At 42.7% G+C, this 16,283-nt stretch overlaps 1 protein-coding gene across 1 annotated transcript; it reads right to left on the reverse strand.

Annotated features, from left to right (window-relative positions):
• Nucleotides 1–279: 279 nt before the first annotated feature.
• LOC142167955 (uncharacterized) lies at nt 280–12,746 on the reverse strand. Its single transcript, XM_075228596.1, has 2 exons — nt 12,374–12,746; nt 280–431 (listed from the first exon to the last, which is right to left on the reverse strand). The coding sequence occupies exons 1-2, from the start codon at nt 12,744–12,746 to the stop codon at nt 280–282; spliced, it is 525 nt and encodes a 174-aa protein (XP_075084697.1).
• Between the last annotated feature and the right edge of the window lie 3,537 nt (nt 12,747–16,283).

Here is a 16,283-nt window from a genome sequence, read left to right on the forward strand (position 1 = left end):
TCAAGTTACGTGTAGTTCAAGAGAAAATAACTGATAGAGTATGCTTAGATGGAGAGTCGAGCGAAGTTCCGTCGAGATTCCGATCCGCGGTTCCTACTATTACATCAAAATAAAAAGAAAATTACTTATCTTGAAATTTAAGAGTTACAAAATTCCTATCTAAATATCATATGGAGTATTGTCTTGATTCTTGAGTTGCTTCTCCTATTGACTTTAGAATGAAACTTGATGTTCTCGATGCAACTTACTAGAAAATAATCTCATAGGCATGTTTCTTGATCAGATGATGAGAAGATGGATCTTGAGATCCCATGTCTCTGCATGCATTATGTCAAAGCTGGTTCGGCTGGTATTGAGATCAAACGTTCCACTTTCTCTGGCGAGAGCTGGAATCTTTTCTTGCACATCCAATCTGTACTTTGCAGAAAAACCTACAAGCCAACACAAACAAACAAAACAAACAAAAACTTTCTGCCCTAGTTTGTACTAGGAAATTTTTGTGAGTTATTGAAATACAATAAACTATCTGTGCTATTGCAGAAATAAAGAATTGAAAAAGAAATGGGCTTTGCATCCCTTTTTTTTTAAATATAAGGGATGTCGTACCCTTTGTTAACAAGAAGGAAGGCAATCAGGGGATGTAGTACCCTGTGTTGACAATAAAATGAGGCTCGTGGCACTCTAGGATGCTACTAGGGAATGTCGTACCCTATGTTGGTAAAACATAATGCAGTCAAGGGATGTAGTATCCTTTGTTGGCAATAAGATGAGGTTCAAGGCACTCATAAGACGCTACTAGGGAATGTCGTACCTTATATTGGGAATAAAATTAGGCTCGTGGCATTCTGAGATGCTACTAGGGAATGTCGTACCCTATGTTTGCAACAAGAAATGCAACCAGGGGCTGTGGTACCCTGTGTTGAAGATAGGGTATTGATTACCTATAATAAAACTAAGAATAACATGATTACATGTATATTGGAAGAAAACTAAGGATTTGAGAACTTCACTTGGTGGTGTTCGTCTTTTCACGAACCGTTTCCTATAATTGTTCTGTTCCTGTTATGAACAAAGAAAAATTCGTTAGTTTTAAAATGGTGGTAAGTTTGTGGCCTTGATTTCTTAGGCTACTTGACCTTGCGTCCATTACACTTTTTAGAAAAACTGACTATGTCAATGGTCGTACAAATTGTCGAAAGGCTCTGTCTTTACTTTTTGAAGATCTTTGTAACGACCCGGCCGGTCGTTTTAAGAGTAATAGCCCCAATCCCCTATTAACTGCTTTCCCCAAATTTTTTTCTGCTATTGTGACTTGTCGGAATGATTGGTTTTGAGTTTCGGAGTATTTTTTGACACTTAGTCCCTAAATGAGAGCTTAAGCCGTAGGATTTGGACCGTAGTCGGAACTATGTGAAGACGACTCTAGAATGGAATTCTGTCGGTTCCGTTAGCTCCGTTAGGTGATTTTGGATTTAGGAGCGTGTCCAGGTTGTATTTTGGAGGTTCATAGCTCATTTAGGCTTGAAATGGCGAAAGTCGAATTTTTGGAGTTTTGGGCCGGCAGTGGAATTTTTCGTATCGGGGTCGTTTTCCAATTCCGAAAGTTGGAGTAGGTTCGTAATGTTGATTATAACTTGTGCGCAAAATTTGAGGTCAATCGGATGTGATTTGTTAGGTTTCGACATCAGTTGTAGAATTTTGAAGTTTCAAGTTCTTTAAGTTTGAATTGGAGGGTGATTCGTAATTCTAGCATTGTTTGATGGGATTTGAGAGCTCGACTAAGTTCGTATGGTATTTTAGGATTGGTTGGTATATTTGGTCAAGGTCCCGGGGGTCTCGGGTGTGTTTCGGATGCTTAACGGGTGAAAACTTGGACTTAGAGGAATTTCTAAGCTTTGCTGGTTCTCGTGTTTTCGCATCTACGGAAAAGAGACCGCAGGTGCGCGAGCCGCACATGCGGAGATGGAAGCGCAGATGCGATAAATTGAGAGTTGGCCTGGGGTCGCAGGTGCGAGGAAGTTTCCGCATTTGCAATGCCCGCAAATGCGCAAAGATGTTCGCACATGCGCATGATGCGCAGAAGTGAAACGGACTCCGCAGGCGCGAGGGCGCAGATGCGGCCCTTTCGTCGCAGGTGCGAAGGCAAAGGGGGTAAGTGAGTTGCGCAGATGCGCACGTTTTTCCGCATAAGCGCACCCGCAGGTTCGATGTCATACCTGTCATTTCATCTTGTGTTGCATATTTAAATTGGGACTACAGACGTATTCCGGGAGATCCCCCTGTACTGCATATTTACTTTGGGACTACGGACGTATTCTAGGAGATCCCCCTGTACTGCATATTTACTTTGGGACTACAGACGTATTCCGGGAGATCCCCCAGCACTGCATATTTACTTTGGGACTACGGACGTATTCCGGGAGTTCCCCCTGTGTTGCATATTCATTTGAAACTACGGGACGGTATCCCGAGAGATTTTCCACTATGTTTACCTTGTTTTGAGCCGAGGGCTCCCTTAACTGTTAAATTTTCAAAAATTTCTTTAACTGTGTTTTCGTAAATTCTACTTATATCTTTTACTGTTTAATTTATTATATTTACTCCGGTAGGGCCTTGACCTGACCTCGTCACTACTCGACCGAGGTTAGGCTTGGCACTTACTGGGTACCATTATGGTATACTCATGCCCTTCCCTGCACATGTTTTCGTGTGCAGATCCAGGTGCGAGCTATTAGCCTCGGGGTTAGTACGTGCTGCTAATTCTAGGAGACTTCAAGGTACTTGTGCTTGCGTCCGCAGATCTTCGGAGTCCCCTTCTACTCCCTCGCCTAGATACTTTCTTTATTATCCTCAGACTTTTGTATAGAGCTACATAGATTATAGCAACTTGTGACTTAGTGATATTCCAGGTCTTGGGAAAATATTTTGTATATGCCGAGTGGTACTACTCTTGGCTATTTATAATATGATTTTTATCCTTAAAATGTTGCGTTTCCTTTATATTTTTCACAATAGTAGGCTTACCTAGTCGTAAAGACTAGGTGCCATCACGACACCTTACGGAGGGTTAATTTGGGGTCGTGACAAGTTGGTATCAGAGCACTAGGTTCGTAGGAGTCGCGAGTCACAAGCCGGTTTATTAGAGTCTCGCGGATCGGTGCGGAGATGTCCGTACTTATCTTCGGGAGGCTATGTAACTGTTAAGAACAATCACATTTCTTTGATTTCCTTATCGTGCTAGTTATTGACACCAAAAAAAAAATAATCTAAGATTCTATTCTATTCTTTCTCACAGATGGTGAGGACCCGCAATGGGAGGACCGACGATCAGGCACCCGAGCCCCCTGCCAGAGCCACCAGAGGCCGGGGTCAGGGTAGAAGACGACCACGCGGTGCAGTCTGAGCACCTGCGAGAGCTGCGTTAGAGGATCCCCCAGCAGCTCCAGCTGGAGGGCCAGTGCCAGAGATCCCTATTGCTACTCCAGCCCTCCAGGAGACTTTAGCTCAGTTCTTGAGCATGTTCAGCACTCTGGCTCAGGCTGGACTATTTCCGATAGCTCCCGCTACATCTCAGGCCGGGGGAGGGGCACAGACTCCCGCAGCCCGCACCCCTAAGTAGAGGGTCCGGGTTGATCAGGCCCCAGAGTATATTCCTATGCCCCTAGTGGCTCCGGTTCAGCATGAGATCAGGGTAGCTGCTTCTGGGGCAGAGCGACTCAGACTTGAGAGGTACAAGAAGTACCACCCACCTACATTCAACGGACTAGCTTCAGATGATGCTCTAGGTTTTCTTGAGGAGTGTCATCGTATTCTCCGCACTATGGGCATTGTGGAGACGAGTGGGGTTTCTTTCACCGCTTTCCAGGTGAGGGGAGCAGCATATCAGTGGTGGCATGCCTATGAGCTGAGTAGTCCGGACGAGGCAGCCTCACTCACTTAGACTCACTTTTCAGAGATGTTCTTGCGTGAGTATGTTCCTCAGAGCCTCAGGGATGCTTGGCGTGCAGAGTTCAAGCAGTTGCATCAGGGTTCTATGATTGTGTCGGAGTATGCAGTCTGTTTCAGTGGGTTAGCTCGCCATGCACCAGCTCTGGTTGCTACAATCAGAGAGAGGGTTCGCCGCTTCATTGAGGGACTCCACCCCAGTATTTGGACCAGTATGGCCAGGGAGTTGGAGATGGACATCACTTATCAGCAGGCGGTAAGCATTGCCAGGAGAGTGGAGGGCATGTTCGCCCGTGATCGAGAGGAGAGAGAGGCCAAGAGGTCTCGAGAGACTGGTCATTATTCAGGAGCTCGTGCACCAGCAGCATGCTATGGTAGGGGTTTTGTGAGTCGCACTGTTCATTCAGCTCTTCCAGTAGCCAGCAGTGTCCCAGCTCCTCCTAGACCTCAAGAGCCCTATTATGCACTGCCAGTATCCATTATACCTCCTACTCGAGGTGCTATTACCGGCCAGGTCCGAGTCAGTCTCAGCCGCCGTGTCCTCTGAGAGGTTGTTTTGAGTGTGGTGACACTCGTCACCTGGTTAGAGATTGCCTCAGAGCCAGGAGGGGTGCACCTTCACAGACTTATCAGCCTCCACGTGCTCCACCGGGTTCTCCGGCCATTCTTCCAGCACCAGTTGCTACCCCACCTCCTCAGCCAGCTCGAGGTGGAGGTCGGGGAGGTTGAGGTCGCCCTAGAGGGGGAGGCCAGGCCAGGTACTATGCCCTTCTAGCCCGTTTAGAGGCCGTTGCTTCAGATTCAGTTATCACAAGTATCGTCCCCGTCTATCATAGGGATGCATCAGTATTATTTGACCCAGGCTCTACGTATTCATATGTGTCTTCTTATTTTTCCCCACATTTGGGGATATCTCGGGATTCATTGAGTTCCACTGTTTATATATCTACTCCCGTGGGAGATTCTCTCGTTGTGGACCACGTATATCGATCGTGTTTGATTGCTCTTAGTGGTTTTGAGATCAGAGTCGATTTGTTATTTTTCAGTATGGTAGATTTTGATGTTATCTTGGGCATGGACTGGTTGTCGCTCCATTATGCTATTCTTGATTGTCACGCTAAGATCGTGACGCTGACTATGCCAGGTTTGCCAAGATTAGAGTGGAGAGGTACCTTAGAGTAGACTCCCCGCAGGGTCGTTTCATTTCTTAAAGCTCGACGAATGGTTGAGAAGGGGTGTGATGCGTATTTGGCCTATGTGAGAGATGTCAGTATTGATACCCCTACAGTCAAGTTAGTTCCAGTAGTGAAGGACCTTCCAGATGTGTTTCCAGCTGATATTCCGGGCATGCCGCCCGACAGAGATATTGATTTTGGCATTAATTTGTTGCCGGGCACTCAGCCCATCTCTATTCCTCCATATCGTATGGCTCTTCCTGAGTTGAAGGAGCAGTTGCAGGAGTTGCTTTATAAGGGCTTCATCAGGCCCAGTGTATCACCTTGGGGGTGCTCCGGTCTTATTTGTGAAGAAGAAGGATGGTTCTATGCGTATGTGTATTGATTATAGAGAGTTGAACAAGGTTACAGTGAAGAACAAGTATCCTTTGCCTCGCATTAATAATTTATTTGATCAGTTACAGGGTGCCAGGGTGTTTTCCAAGATTGACTTGCGTTCTGGCTATCATCAGTTGAAGATTCGGGAGCCGGATATCCCGAAGACTGCTTTCAGGACCAGATATGGTCATTATGAGTTTCTTGTCATGTCATTTGGGCTGACCAATGCCCCAGCAGCCTTTATGCATTTGATGCATAGTGTATTCCGGCCCTATCTTGATTCCTTCATCATTGTGTTTATTGACGACATCCTGGTATATTCCCGGTCTCAGGAAGATCATGAGCAGCACCTGAGGACCGTGCTTCAGACTTTGAGGGAGAAGAGGTTGTATGCAAAATTTTCTAAGTGTGAATTCTGGCTTGATTCAGTGGCATTCTTGGGCCACATAGTGTCTTGTGATGGGATCAAGGTAGATCCGAAGAAGATGGAGGCAGTGCAGAGTTGGCCTAGACCGTCATCAGCTACGGAGATCCGCAGTTTCCTTGGTTTGGCGGGGTATTACCGTCGCTTTATGGAGGAATTTTCATCCATTGCAGCACCTATGACCAGGCTGACCCAGAAGGGTGCTCCGTTCAGATGGACCGAGGAGTGTGAGCAGAGTTTTCAGAAGCTCAAGACAGCTTTAACTACAACCCCAGTATTAGTATTGCCTACAGGTTCAGGGTCATACACTGTCTATTGTAATGCCTCGAGGATTGGCCTTGGAGCGGTATTGATGCAGGACGGTAGGGTGATTGCCTACGCATCTAGACAGTTGAAGGTGCATGAGAAGAACTATCTAGTTCATGATCTCGAGTTAGCAGCTATTGTTCACGCCCTGAAGATCTGGCGTCATTATTTGTACGGTGTTCCCTGTGAGATTTACACTGATCACCGGAGTTTGCAGTACTTGTCCAGGCAGAAGGACCTTAATTTGCATCAGCGGAGGTGGTTGGAGCTACTTAAAGACTATGATATCACTATATTATATCACCCGAGGAAGGCCAATGTAGTGGCTGACGCTTTGAGTCGCCGGGCAGAGAGTTTGGGGAGTTTGGCATATCTTCCGGCAGCTGATAGGCCCTTAGCCTTGGATGTTCAGGCCTTAGCCAACCAGTTCGTGAGATTGGATATTTCAGAGCCTAGCTGGGTATTAGCTTGTGTGGTTGCTCGGTTTTCTCTTTATGACCGCATCAGGGAGCGCCAGTATGATGATCCTCATCTTCTAGTTCTTTAGGACAGGGTTCGGCGAGGTGATGCCAGAGATGTGACTATTGGTGATGACGGTGTGATGAGGATGCATGGCCGGATCTGTGTGCCCAATGTAGATAGGCTTCGGGAGTTGATTCTTGAGGAGGCACATAGCTCGCGGTACTCCATTCATCCGGGTGCCGCGAAGATGTACCAGGACTTGAGGCAGCACTATTTGTGGAGAAGAATGAAAAAGGACATAGTTGGGTTTGTGGCCAAGTGTCTCAACTGTCAGCATGTTAAATATGAGCATCAGAGACCGGGTGGATTACTTCAGAGGTTGGAGATCCCAGAGTGTAAGTGGGAGCGGATCACCATGGACTTTGTGGTTGGACTTCCTCGGACTTTGAGGAAGTTCGATGCTATTTGGGTGATCGTGGATCGGCTGACCAAGTCAGCCCATTTCATTCCGGTGCTGACTACATACTCTTCGAAGAGGTTGGTTGAGATTTATATCAGAGAGATTGTCCGCCTTCATGGTATTCCAGTATCCATCATTTCAGACAGAGGTACACAGTTCACATCACAGTTTTGGAGAGCTGTACAGTAGGAGTTGGGTACTAGGTTGGAGTTGAGCACAACCTTTCACCCTCAGACGGACGGGCAGTCCGAGCGCACAATTTAGATTCTTGAGGATATGCTCCGTGCCTGTGTGATGGAGTTTGGAGGGTCATGGGACCGATACTTGTCACTTGCAGAGTTTGCTTACAACAACAGTTATCAGTCCAACATTCAGATGGCACCGTATGAGGCTTTGTATGGTAGGCGGTGCCGGTCCCCAATGAGATATTTTGAGCCGGGCGAGGCCCGATTGTTGGGTACATATTTGGTCCAGGATGCCCTGGATAAGGTGAAGGTGATTCAGGAGAGACTTCTCACAGCCCAGTCCAGGCAGAAGAGTTATGCAGACTGTAAGGTTCGTGATTTGGCATTTATGGTTGGTGAGCGGGTCTTGCTTCGGGTATCACCTATGAAGGGTGTCATGAGGTTCGGGAAGAAGGGCAAGCTGAGCCTGAGGTTCATTGGTCCTTTTGAGATATTGTGGCGAGTTAGGGATGTTGCTTATGAGCTTGCCTTGCCTCCCAACCTAGCAGGAGTTCACCCGGTATTCCACGTGTCCATGCTTCAGAAGTATCACGGTGATCCGACTCATGTATTGGATTTCAGCTCAGTCCAGTTGGACAAAGATCTATCTTATGTTGAGGAGCCAGTTGCCATTTTGGATAGGCAGGTCAGGAAGCTCAGGTTAAATAATATTACTTCAGTAAAGGTCCAGTGGAGGGGTCAGCCGGTCGAGGAGGCAACTTGGGAGACCGAGCAGGATATGCACAGCCAGTACCCTCATCTTTTCACAGTTTCAGGTATGTCTTTATAATAGTTCGAGGACGAACAATTGTTTTAAGAGGGGGAGAATGTAACGACCCGGCCGGTTGTTTTGAGAGTAATAGCCCCGATCCCCTATTAACTGCTTTCCCCAAATCTTTTTTTGCTATTGTGACTTGCCGGGATGATTGGTTTTGAGTTTCGGAATGTTTTGGGATACTTAGTCCCTAAATGAGAGCTTAAGTCCTAGGATTTGAACCGTAGTCGGAACTATATGAAGACGACTCCGGAATGGAATTTAGTTGGTTCCGTTAGCTCCGTTAGGTGATTTTGGGTTTAAGAGCGTGTCTGAATTGTGTTTTGGAGGTTCGTAGCTCATTTTGGCTTGAAATGGCGAAAGTCGAATTTTTGGAGTTTTGGGCCGGTAGTGAAATTTTTGGTATCGGGGTCGTTTTCCGATTCTTAAAGTTGGAGTAGGTCCGTAATGTTGATTATAACTTGTGCGCAAAATTTGAGGTCAATCGGACATGATTTGATAGGTTTTGACATAGGTTGTAGAATTTTGAAGTTTCAAGTTCTTTAAATTTGAATTGGAGGATGATTCGTGATTCTAGCATTGTTTGATGGGATTTGAGAGCTCGACTAAGTTTGTATGGTGTTTTAGGATTGGTTGGTATGTTTGGTCAAGGTCTCGGGGGCCTCGGGTGTGTTTCAGATGCTTAACGGGTGAAAACTTAGATTTAGAGGAATTTCTGAGCTTTGCTGGTTCTGTTGTTTTTGCACCTGCGGAAAAGAGACCGCAGGTGCGCGGACCGCACATGCGGAGATGGAAGCGCAGATGCGATAAATCGAGAGTTGGCATGGGGTCAAAAGTGCGAGAAAGTTTCCGCATCTGCGATGCCCGCAAATGCGCAAGGATGTTCGCACATGCGCAAGATGCGCAGAAGCGGAAGGTACTCTGCAGGCGCGAGGGCGCAGATGCGGTCCTTTCATCGCAGGTGCTAAGGCAGAGGGGGTAAGTGAGTTGTGCAGATGCACATGTTTTCCGCACAAGCACACCCGCAGGTGCGAGCCCAGGTTCCGCAGGTGCGGAAATACCTGGGCAGTGATTAAAACCGAAGGGCTTCGCGGTTTTTATCATTTTTGGCTTTGCAAACTCGGGTTAGGGCGATTTTGAGAGCATTTTCGAGGCATTACTTGAGGTAAATTCCTTGTGCTTATTTTTGGTCAATAATCTTGCCTTGCCATGTATTTTCCCACCTAGTTAATGTGTATTTAAGGTAGAAATTTGAAGTTGGAGACTAGGGATTTGGGAGTTTGAATTGTGGATTGGAGGACCATTTGGTGTCGGATTTTAGTAAATTTGATATGGTTAGACTCGTGAGTGAATGAGCTTCCTAGTTTCATGAATTTTGTCCGGTTTCGAGATGTGGGCCCCGGGGGTCGGGTTTGAGCCAATTTCGAGTTTTGGCCTAATTTTGTAGTTTTTCTTGTGGGATTCATTCCGTTAGCGAGTATTGATGGTATTGTACTGTTTTGAATAGATTCCGGCCATTTGGAGTCGGATACTCGTGGAAAGAACGTGATATCAGGTTGATTTGAGCGGTTCGAGGTAAGTGGCTTGCCTAACCTTGGGTTGGGGACTTTCCCCTTAGGATATCTTGATATTATTTGGTGTGTGGGCGCCGTGTACGTGAGGTGACGAGTACGTACACGGGCTATTATTGCAAAAATCATGTTTAACCTTTTTAAATCATAAATTGCTTCTCTTATTAATTGTACTAATATGTTTAATTGTGTAGTTTAGACTAGAAAAGCATGCTTACGTATTTTAACTGCCTAATTGACATTCTGTGCGTCATGTTCAGTTAAGTCCTTATTTGCCTTATCTGTGTCCAGTATAAACTGTACAACTCGATGTCATACCTGTCATTTCATCTTGCGTTGCATATTTAAATTGGGACTACAGACGTATTCCGGGAGATCCCCCAGCACTGCATATTTACTTTGGGACTACGGACGTACTCCGGGAGATCCCCCTGTACTGCATATTTACTTTGGGACTACGGACGTATTCCAGGAGATTCCCCTGTACTACATATTTACTTTGGGACTACGGACGTATTCTGGGAGATCCCCCAGCACTGCATATTTACTTAGGGACTACTGACATATTCCGGAAGATCCCCCTGTACTGCATATTCATTTGAAACTACGGGACGGTATCCCGAGAGATATTCCACTGTGTTTATCTTGTTTTGTGCCTAGGGCTCCCTTAACTGTTAAATTTCTGAAAATTTCTTTAACTGTGTTACTGTAAATTCTACTTATATCTTTTACTGTTTAATTTATTATATTTACTCCAGTAGGGCCTTGACCTGACCTCGTCACTACTCGACCGAGGTTAGGCTTGGCACTTACTGGGTACCATTGTGGTATACTCATGCCCTTCTCATATTTTCGTGTGCAGATCTAGGTACGAGCTATCAGCCTCGGGGTTAGTACGTGCTGCTGATTCTAGGAGACTTCAAGGTACTTCTGCTTGCGTCCGCAGATCTTCGGAGTCCCCTTCTACTCCTTCGCCTAGATACTTTCTTTATTATCCTCAGACTTTTGTATAGAGCTACATAGATTATAGCAGCTTGTGACTTAGTGATATTCCGGATCTCGGAAAATTATTTTGTATATGCCGAGTGGTACTACTCTTGGCTATTTATAATATGATGTTTATCCTTAAAATGTTGCATTTCCTTTATATTTTTCGCAATAGTAGGCTTACCTAGTCGTAAAGACTAGGTGCCATCACGACACCTTACGGAGGGTTAATTTTGGGTCGTGACAATCTTCTTTCTCGCATCAAAACCTAACCATTTTGCGCCTATCAGCATTTGTGTTCATGGTGCAAATAACCTTGCTCCCAAAACAACTTTTAACTGAGTAACTTTTGTTGACCCTTAAACATTGTTCAGTCCTTCAAGCCTTTTGTTCGTCAGGAAAAAATCACAGATTGCTTTATGCCTTTGCCCATACGGTTTATGCCCAGCAATCTTTGCTTTATATAACGGTTAAACTGTAACCAATTTTGCAGCCTTTTCTTTGCTTTGCTTTGACAAAGTTAGACTGAAAGAGACTCAAAAAAAAAGTAATGCGAAAGAAAACAAGAAGGTGAACTAATACGTATTACAACTTAATCAAGAAGTGTCCCTTTCAGAGGAAAAAATAAGAAAGGACTTATCTGGAGGAAATATACTGACTTCAATGAACATGACATGCACTTTGGACTGGATGCCTGATCCGTTTGAACCATCTAATTTTCGAAATCTGTTGTAAACTTAACTTTGAAACTGGGTTCTTTGTCTTAACCGTGCTTTTGTCGGGATGTACGAAGCCTTAAATCGATCAATGATGCCCTTTGTGGGTTTTCACCAATTGACCTCTCTCATTTGCCTTTCTCTCAACTCGCCATTGCCTTATAGTGCTCGTGAAGGTTTTCACCAATAAGACTCTCTCATTTATTTTTTCTTTCTTCAATGGCTGAGACATCACCGTAGTATACAGACTTAGCACCCTCAAAAGCTGATCAGAAGGTCTTAACAGGGAAAGATAAAAAGAACTATTAAACTGAATAACAACTTTTGGAACCATTTTGACGGAACAACCGTCAAAAAAATAAAATAAAATCATGCCCCAAATTCTTTGAATACTGGGAAAATATGGATTTTTGTTTTGGTATGACCGAACCCCAGAGTGAGGGTGCCTACGTATCCTTTCGGAATCAGGTCAGACGTAGTTCAATGAACATGAACTTGTTTTGATGATGATTGTTTTTTCAATTTGATTTTTTTTATTAAGTACATTGGTTCCAAAAGAGGGGAAAATAAAGAAATATAAACAAGGCTTCAAAGGGCTAACTAGGGTTGACCAGTGTTTGGGTAGCGAGAATGATAGCCTTTCGTCATCCCAACCCGAGAATGCTAAGTATAAAAATGCCTCAACAGAGGCACGTCAGATTTATATCTATTGACCGCATCTGCGTTGACGGATATATCAGTCACCTTTCCTTCTATATCTGCCAAGTGTAGAGCTCTTTTTGACAATACTTTCTTGATGAGGTAAGGACCTTGCCAATTCGGGGCGAACTTTCCTTTTGCTTCTTCCTGGTGCGGAAAGATACATTTCAAAACAAGTTGTCCTACCTCGAATTGTCTTGGGCGCACTTTCTTATTGTAAGCGCGTGCCATTCTTTGTTGGTATAACTGACCAAAACAAACTGTCGCCAAACGCTTTTCATCAATCAAACTTAACTGTTCCAATCGGGACTTGACCCAATCAGTGTCCTCTATCCCTGCTTCAACAATGCTCCGGAGAGAGGGAATCTCAACTTCAGCAGGTATGACCGCTTCAGTGCCATAAACCAATAAGTAGGGCGTTGCGCCAACTGATGTACGAAAAGTTGTCCGGTATCCCAAAAGAGCAAAAGGCAATTTCTCGTACCATGGTCTAGACCCTTGGACCATGTTCCTAAGAATCTTCTTGATGTTCTTATTCGCAGCTTCAACAGCTCCATTAGCTTTGGGCCTGTAAGGAGTAGAATTGTGATGCTCATATTTAAATTGTTCACATACCTCCTTCATCAAATGACTATTCAAATTAGCAGCATTATACGTGATAATGATTTTTGGAATATCGAAAAGACAGATGATGTTGGAGTGAATAAAGTCTACTACTGCTTTCTTGGTAACTGCTTTCAATGTAATAGCTTCCACCCATTTGGTGAAGTAATCATTTGCAACCAAGATGAATCTGTGCCCATTTGAAACTTTTGGCTCGATTGGGCCAATGACGTCCATTCCCCAAGAAACAAAAGGACAAGGAGCCGACATAGGATACAACTCTGAAGGAGGCGAGTGAATCAAATCATGTGAATCTGACACTGGTGGCACTTGCGAATAAAACGAAAGCAATCTCGTTCCATAGTAAGTCAATAATATCCTGCCCGAAGGATTTTCTTTGCTAGAACATATCCATTCATGTGCGGACCACAAACTCCCGAATGCACCTCATTCATAATCATTTCAGCTTCTTTGGCATCCACACATCTCAACAAATTCAAATCCGGAGTTCTTTTGTATAGGATTTCCCCACTCAAAAAGAAAACATTAGAGAGTCTCCTAATAGTTCTCTTTTGATCCCTATTAGCATGTTCCGGATATTCTCTTATTTTTAGAAACTGTTTAATATCACGATACCATGGTTCACCATCTGGTTCTGCTTCAATTGTATTGCATTAACCATGTTGATCCCGAATTTGAATTTCTAATAGGTCAATATGAGTATTACCCGAAAACGCCATCCTTGATTCTTAGTCAATTGATGATCTCTTAAAGAAAAAGTTACAAACGAATAAAAATATACTAAAACATGGTGATAAAAGGTGCCGTCAATTTAAGTGAACTTACTGATATAAAATAATTACATATCCAAAATACAGTATCCAAAGTCTCGACCAAAGACACGATATCAAGGGATTGACAATTCAAGTAGAACTTAAGACAACCAACATAAAACTAATCCATCTTTAATATACTATTCAAACTTTACTTAAAAATATCAAAGTAGGACTTAAAGAACATAAATGAACCTTCAAATTCCTTGTGAATATCTGCAAAAAACATACTATACGAACTCCGAACAACAAACGGAACTTCAAAACTCAACCAAATTGGTCTTTTGAATCTTCCTTGGTTACTGCCTTTTGTCTTTTTTCTTCTCCCCAACAAGTGCAAATGTGTGTTATATGAATAGAATCTTTGTGTAATGGAGTGACGTTGTGGGATCCATATGTGGGGGGAATATGTGAGGGAGTGTGTAATGGGACTGGGAGGAGGGAGTTTGGGGGTTGGGACGTGGGTGTGTGAAGAGTAACGTGAGGGAAGTTAGCCAAAAATGAGGAGTGGGAATTGTGATTATTTATCTTTGTTAAATTAGATTACTCTTTTTTTTAGATAAAGTTTGATCTCTTTTACGTTAGCTTCCATTTGTTTACGCTTTTATGTCTTTTATTTTAAAAGATAAATTAAATTATATGGATAAGAAGATTAACTAACATTTCTTACAATATAGAAAAATTAAATATTTACATGTAACTTAAATGATACTAAGAAAAATTCTATAGCTTACTTATTAAAATTCTAATAATAAAAACAAATCATATACATATATATATATATATATATATATATATATATATATATATATATATATATATATATATATATATATATATATATATATGTGTGTGTGTGTGTGTGTGTGTGTGTGTGTGTGTGTGTGTGTGTGTGTGTTGTATATATAGTAAATGTTTTTTTTAGTATTTGTTTTTAATAAAAATAAACCTATTAAGAGTAAGATCAAAGTTTAAGATATTAAGATTAGACCTAACAGAAATATTTACGCTAAAATAGTATAAAATTTGGGTGTGGTCAAAAATTAGTTGTTCACAGCATGCCCTTCTTTGCTTGGAAACATGAAGAGTTTTCAGGCAAAGAAAATGAACAAGGTGACTAATTTTTGACCTCACTATTATTTGAAAAGGAAAAGAAGATAAAAGAAAAAGATGCGACCGAGCCTTGGTTTTAGGCAGCGTACATATCCCAGGTTGTAATGGAATCAGGTCACGTGTAGTTCAAGAGAAAAATAATGATAGAGTATGCTTAGATGGAGAGTCGAGCGAAGTTCCGTCGAGGTTCCGATCCGCAGTTCCTACTATTACATCAAAATAAAAAGAAAATTACTTATCTTGAAATCTAAGAGTTACAAAATTCCTATCTAAATGCCATATGGAGTCTTGTCTTGATTCTTGAGTTGCTTCTCCTATTGACTTTAGAATGAAACTTGATGTTCTCGATGCAACTTAGTAGAAAATATTCTCATAGGCATGTTTCTTGATCAGATGATGAGAAGATGGATCTTGAGATCCCATGTCTCTGCATGCATTATGTCAAAGCTGGTTCGGCTGGTATTGAGATCAAATATTCCACTTTCTCAGGCAAGAGCTGGAATCTTTTCTTGCACATCCAATCTGTACTTTGCAGAAAAACCTATAAGCCAACACAAACAAACAAAACAAACAAAAAATTCCTGCCCCAATTTGTACTAGGAAATTTTTGTGAGTTATTGAAACACAATAAACTATCTGCGCTATTGCAGAAATAAAGAATTGAAAAAGAAATGGGCTTTGCATCCTTTTTTTTTAATAATAAGGGATGTCGTACCCTATGCTAACAAGAAGGAAGGCAATCAGGGGATGTAGTACCCTGTGTTGACAATAAAATGAGGCTCGTGGCACTCTAGGATGCTACTAGGGAATGTCGTATCCTATGTTGGTAAAACGTAATGCAGCCAGGGGATGTAGTATCCTTTGTTGGCAATAAGATGAGGCTCAAGGCACTCATAATACGCTACTAGGGAATGTCGTACCCTATGTTTGCAACAAGAAATGCAACCAGGGATTGTAGTACCCTGTGTTGAAGATAGGGTATTGATTACCTATAATGAAACTAAGAATAACATGATTACATGTATATTGGAAGAAAACTAAGGATTTGAGAACTTCACTTGGTGGTGTTCGTCTTTTCACGAACCGTTTCCTAAAATTGTTCTGTTCCTGTTCTGAACAAAGAAAAATTTGTTAGTTTTAAAATGGTGGTCAGTTTGTGGCCTTGATTTCTTAGGCGACTTGACCTTGCGTCCATTACACTTGTTAGAAAAACTGACTTTATCAATGGTCGTACAAATTGTTGAGAGGTTCTGTCTTTACTTTCTGAAGATCTTCTTTCTCACATCAAAACCTAACCATTTTGCACCTATCACCATTTGTGTTCATGGTGCAAATAACCTTGCTCCCAAAATAACTTTTAACTGAGTAACTTTTGTTGACCCTTAAATATTGTTCAGTCCTTCAAGCCTTTTGTTCGTCAGGAAAAAATCACAGATTGCTTTATGCCTTTGCCCATACGGTTTATGCCCAGCAATCTTTGCTTTATATAACGGGGAAACTGTAACCAATTTTGCAGCCTTTTCTTTGCTTTGCTTTGGCAAAGTTAGACTAAAAGGGACTCAAAAAAAAAGTAATGCGAAAGAAAACAAGAAGGTGAACTAATACGTATTAC

The sequence above is a fragment of the Nicotiana tabacum genome, chromosome 13 (genome assembly GCF_000715075.1).
Source record: "Nicotiana tabacum cultivar K326 chromosome 13, ASM71507v2, whole genome shotgun sequence".
NCBI lineage: Eukaryota > Viridiplantae > Streptophyta > Magnoliopsida > Solanales > Solanaceae > Nicotiana > Nicotiana tabacum.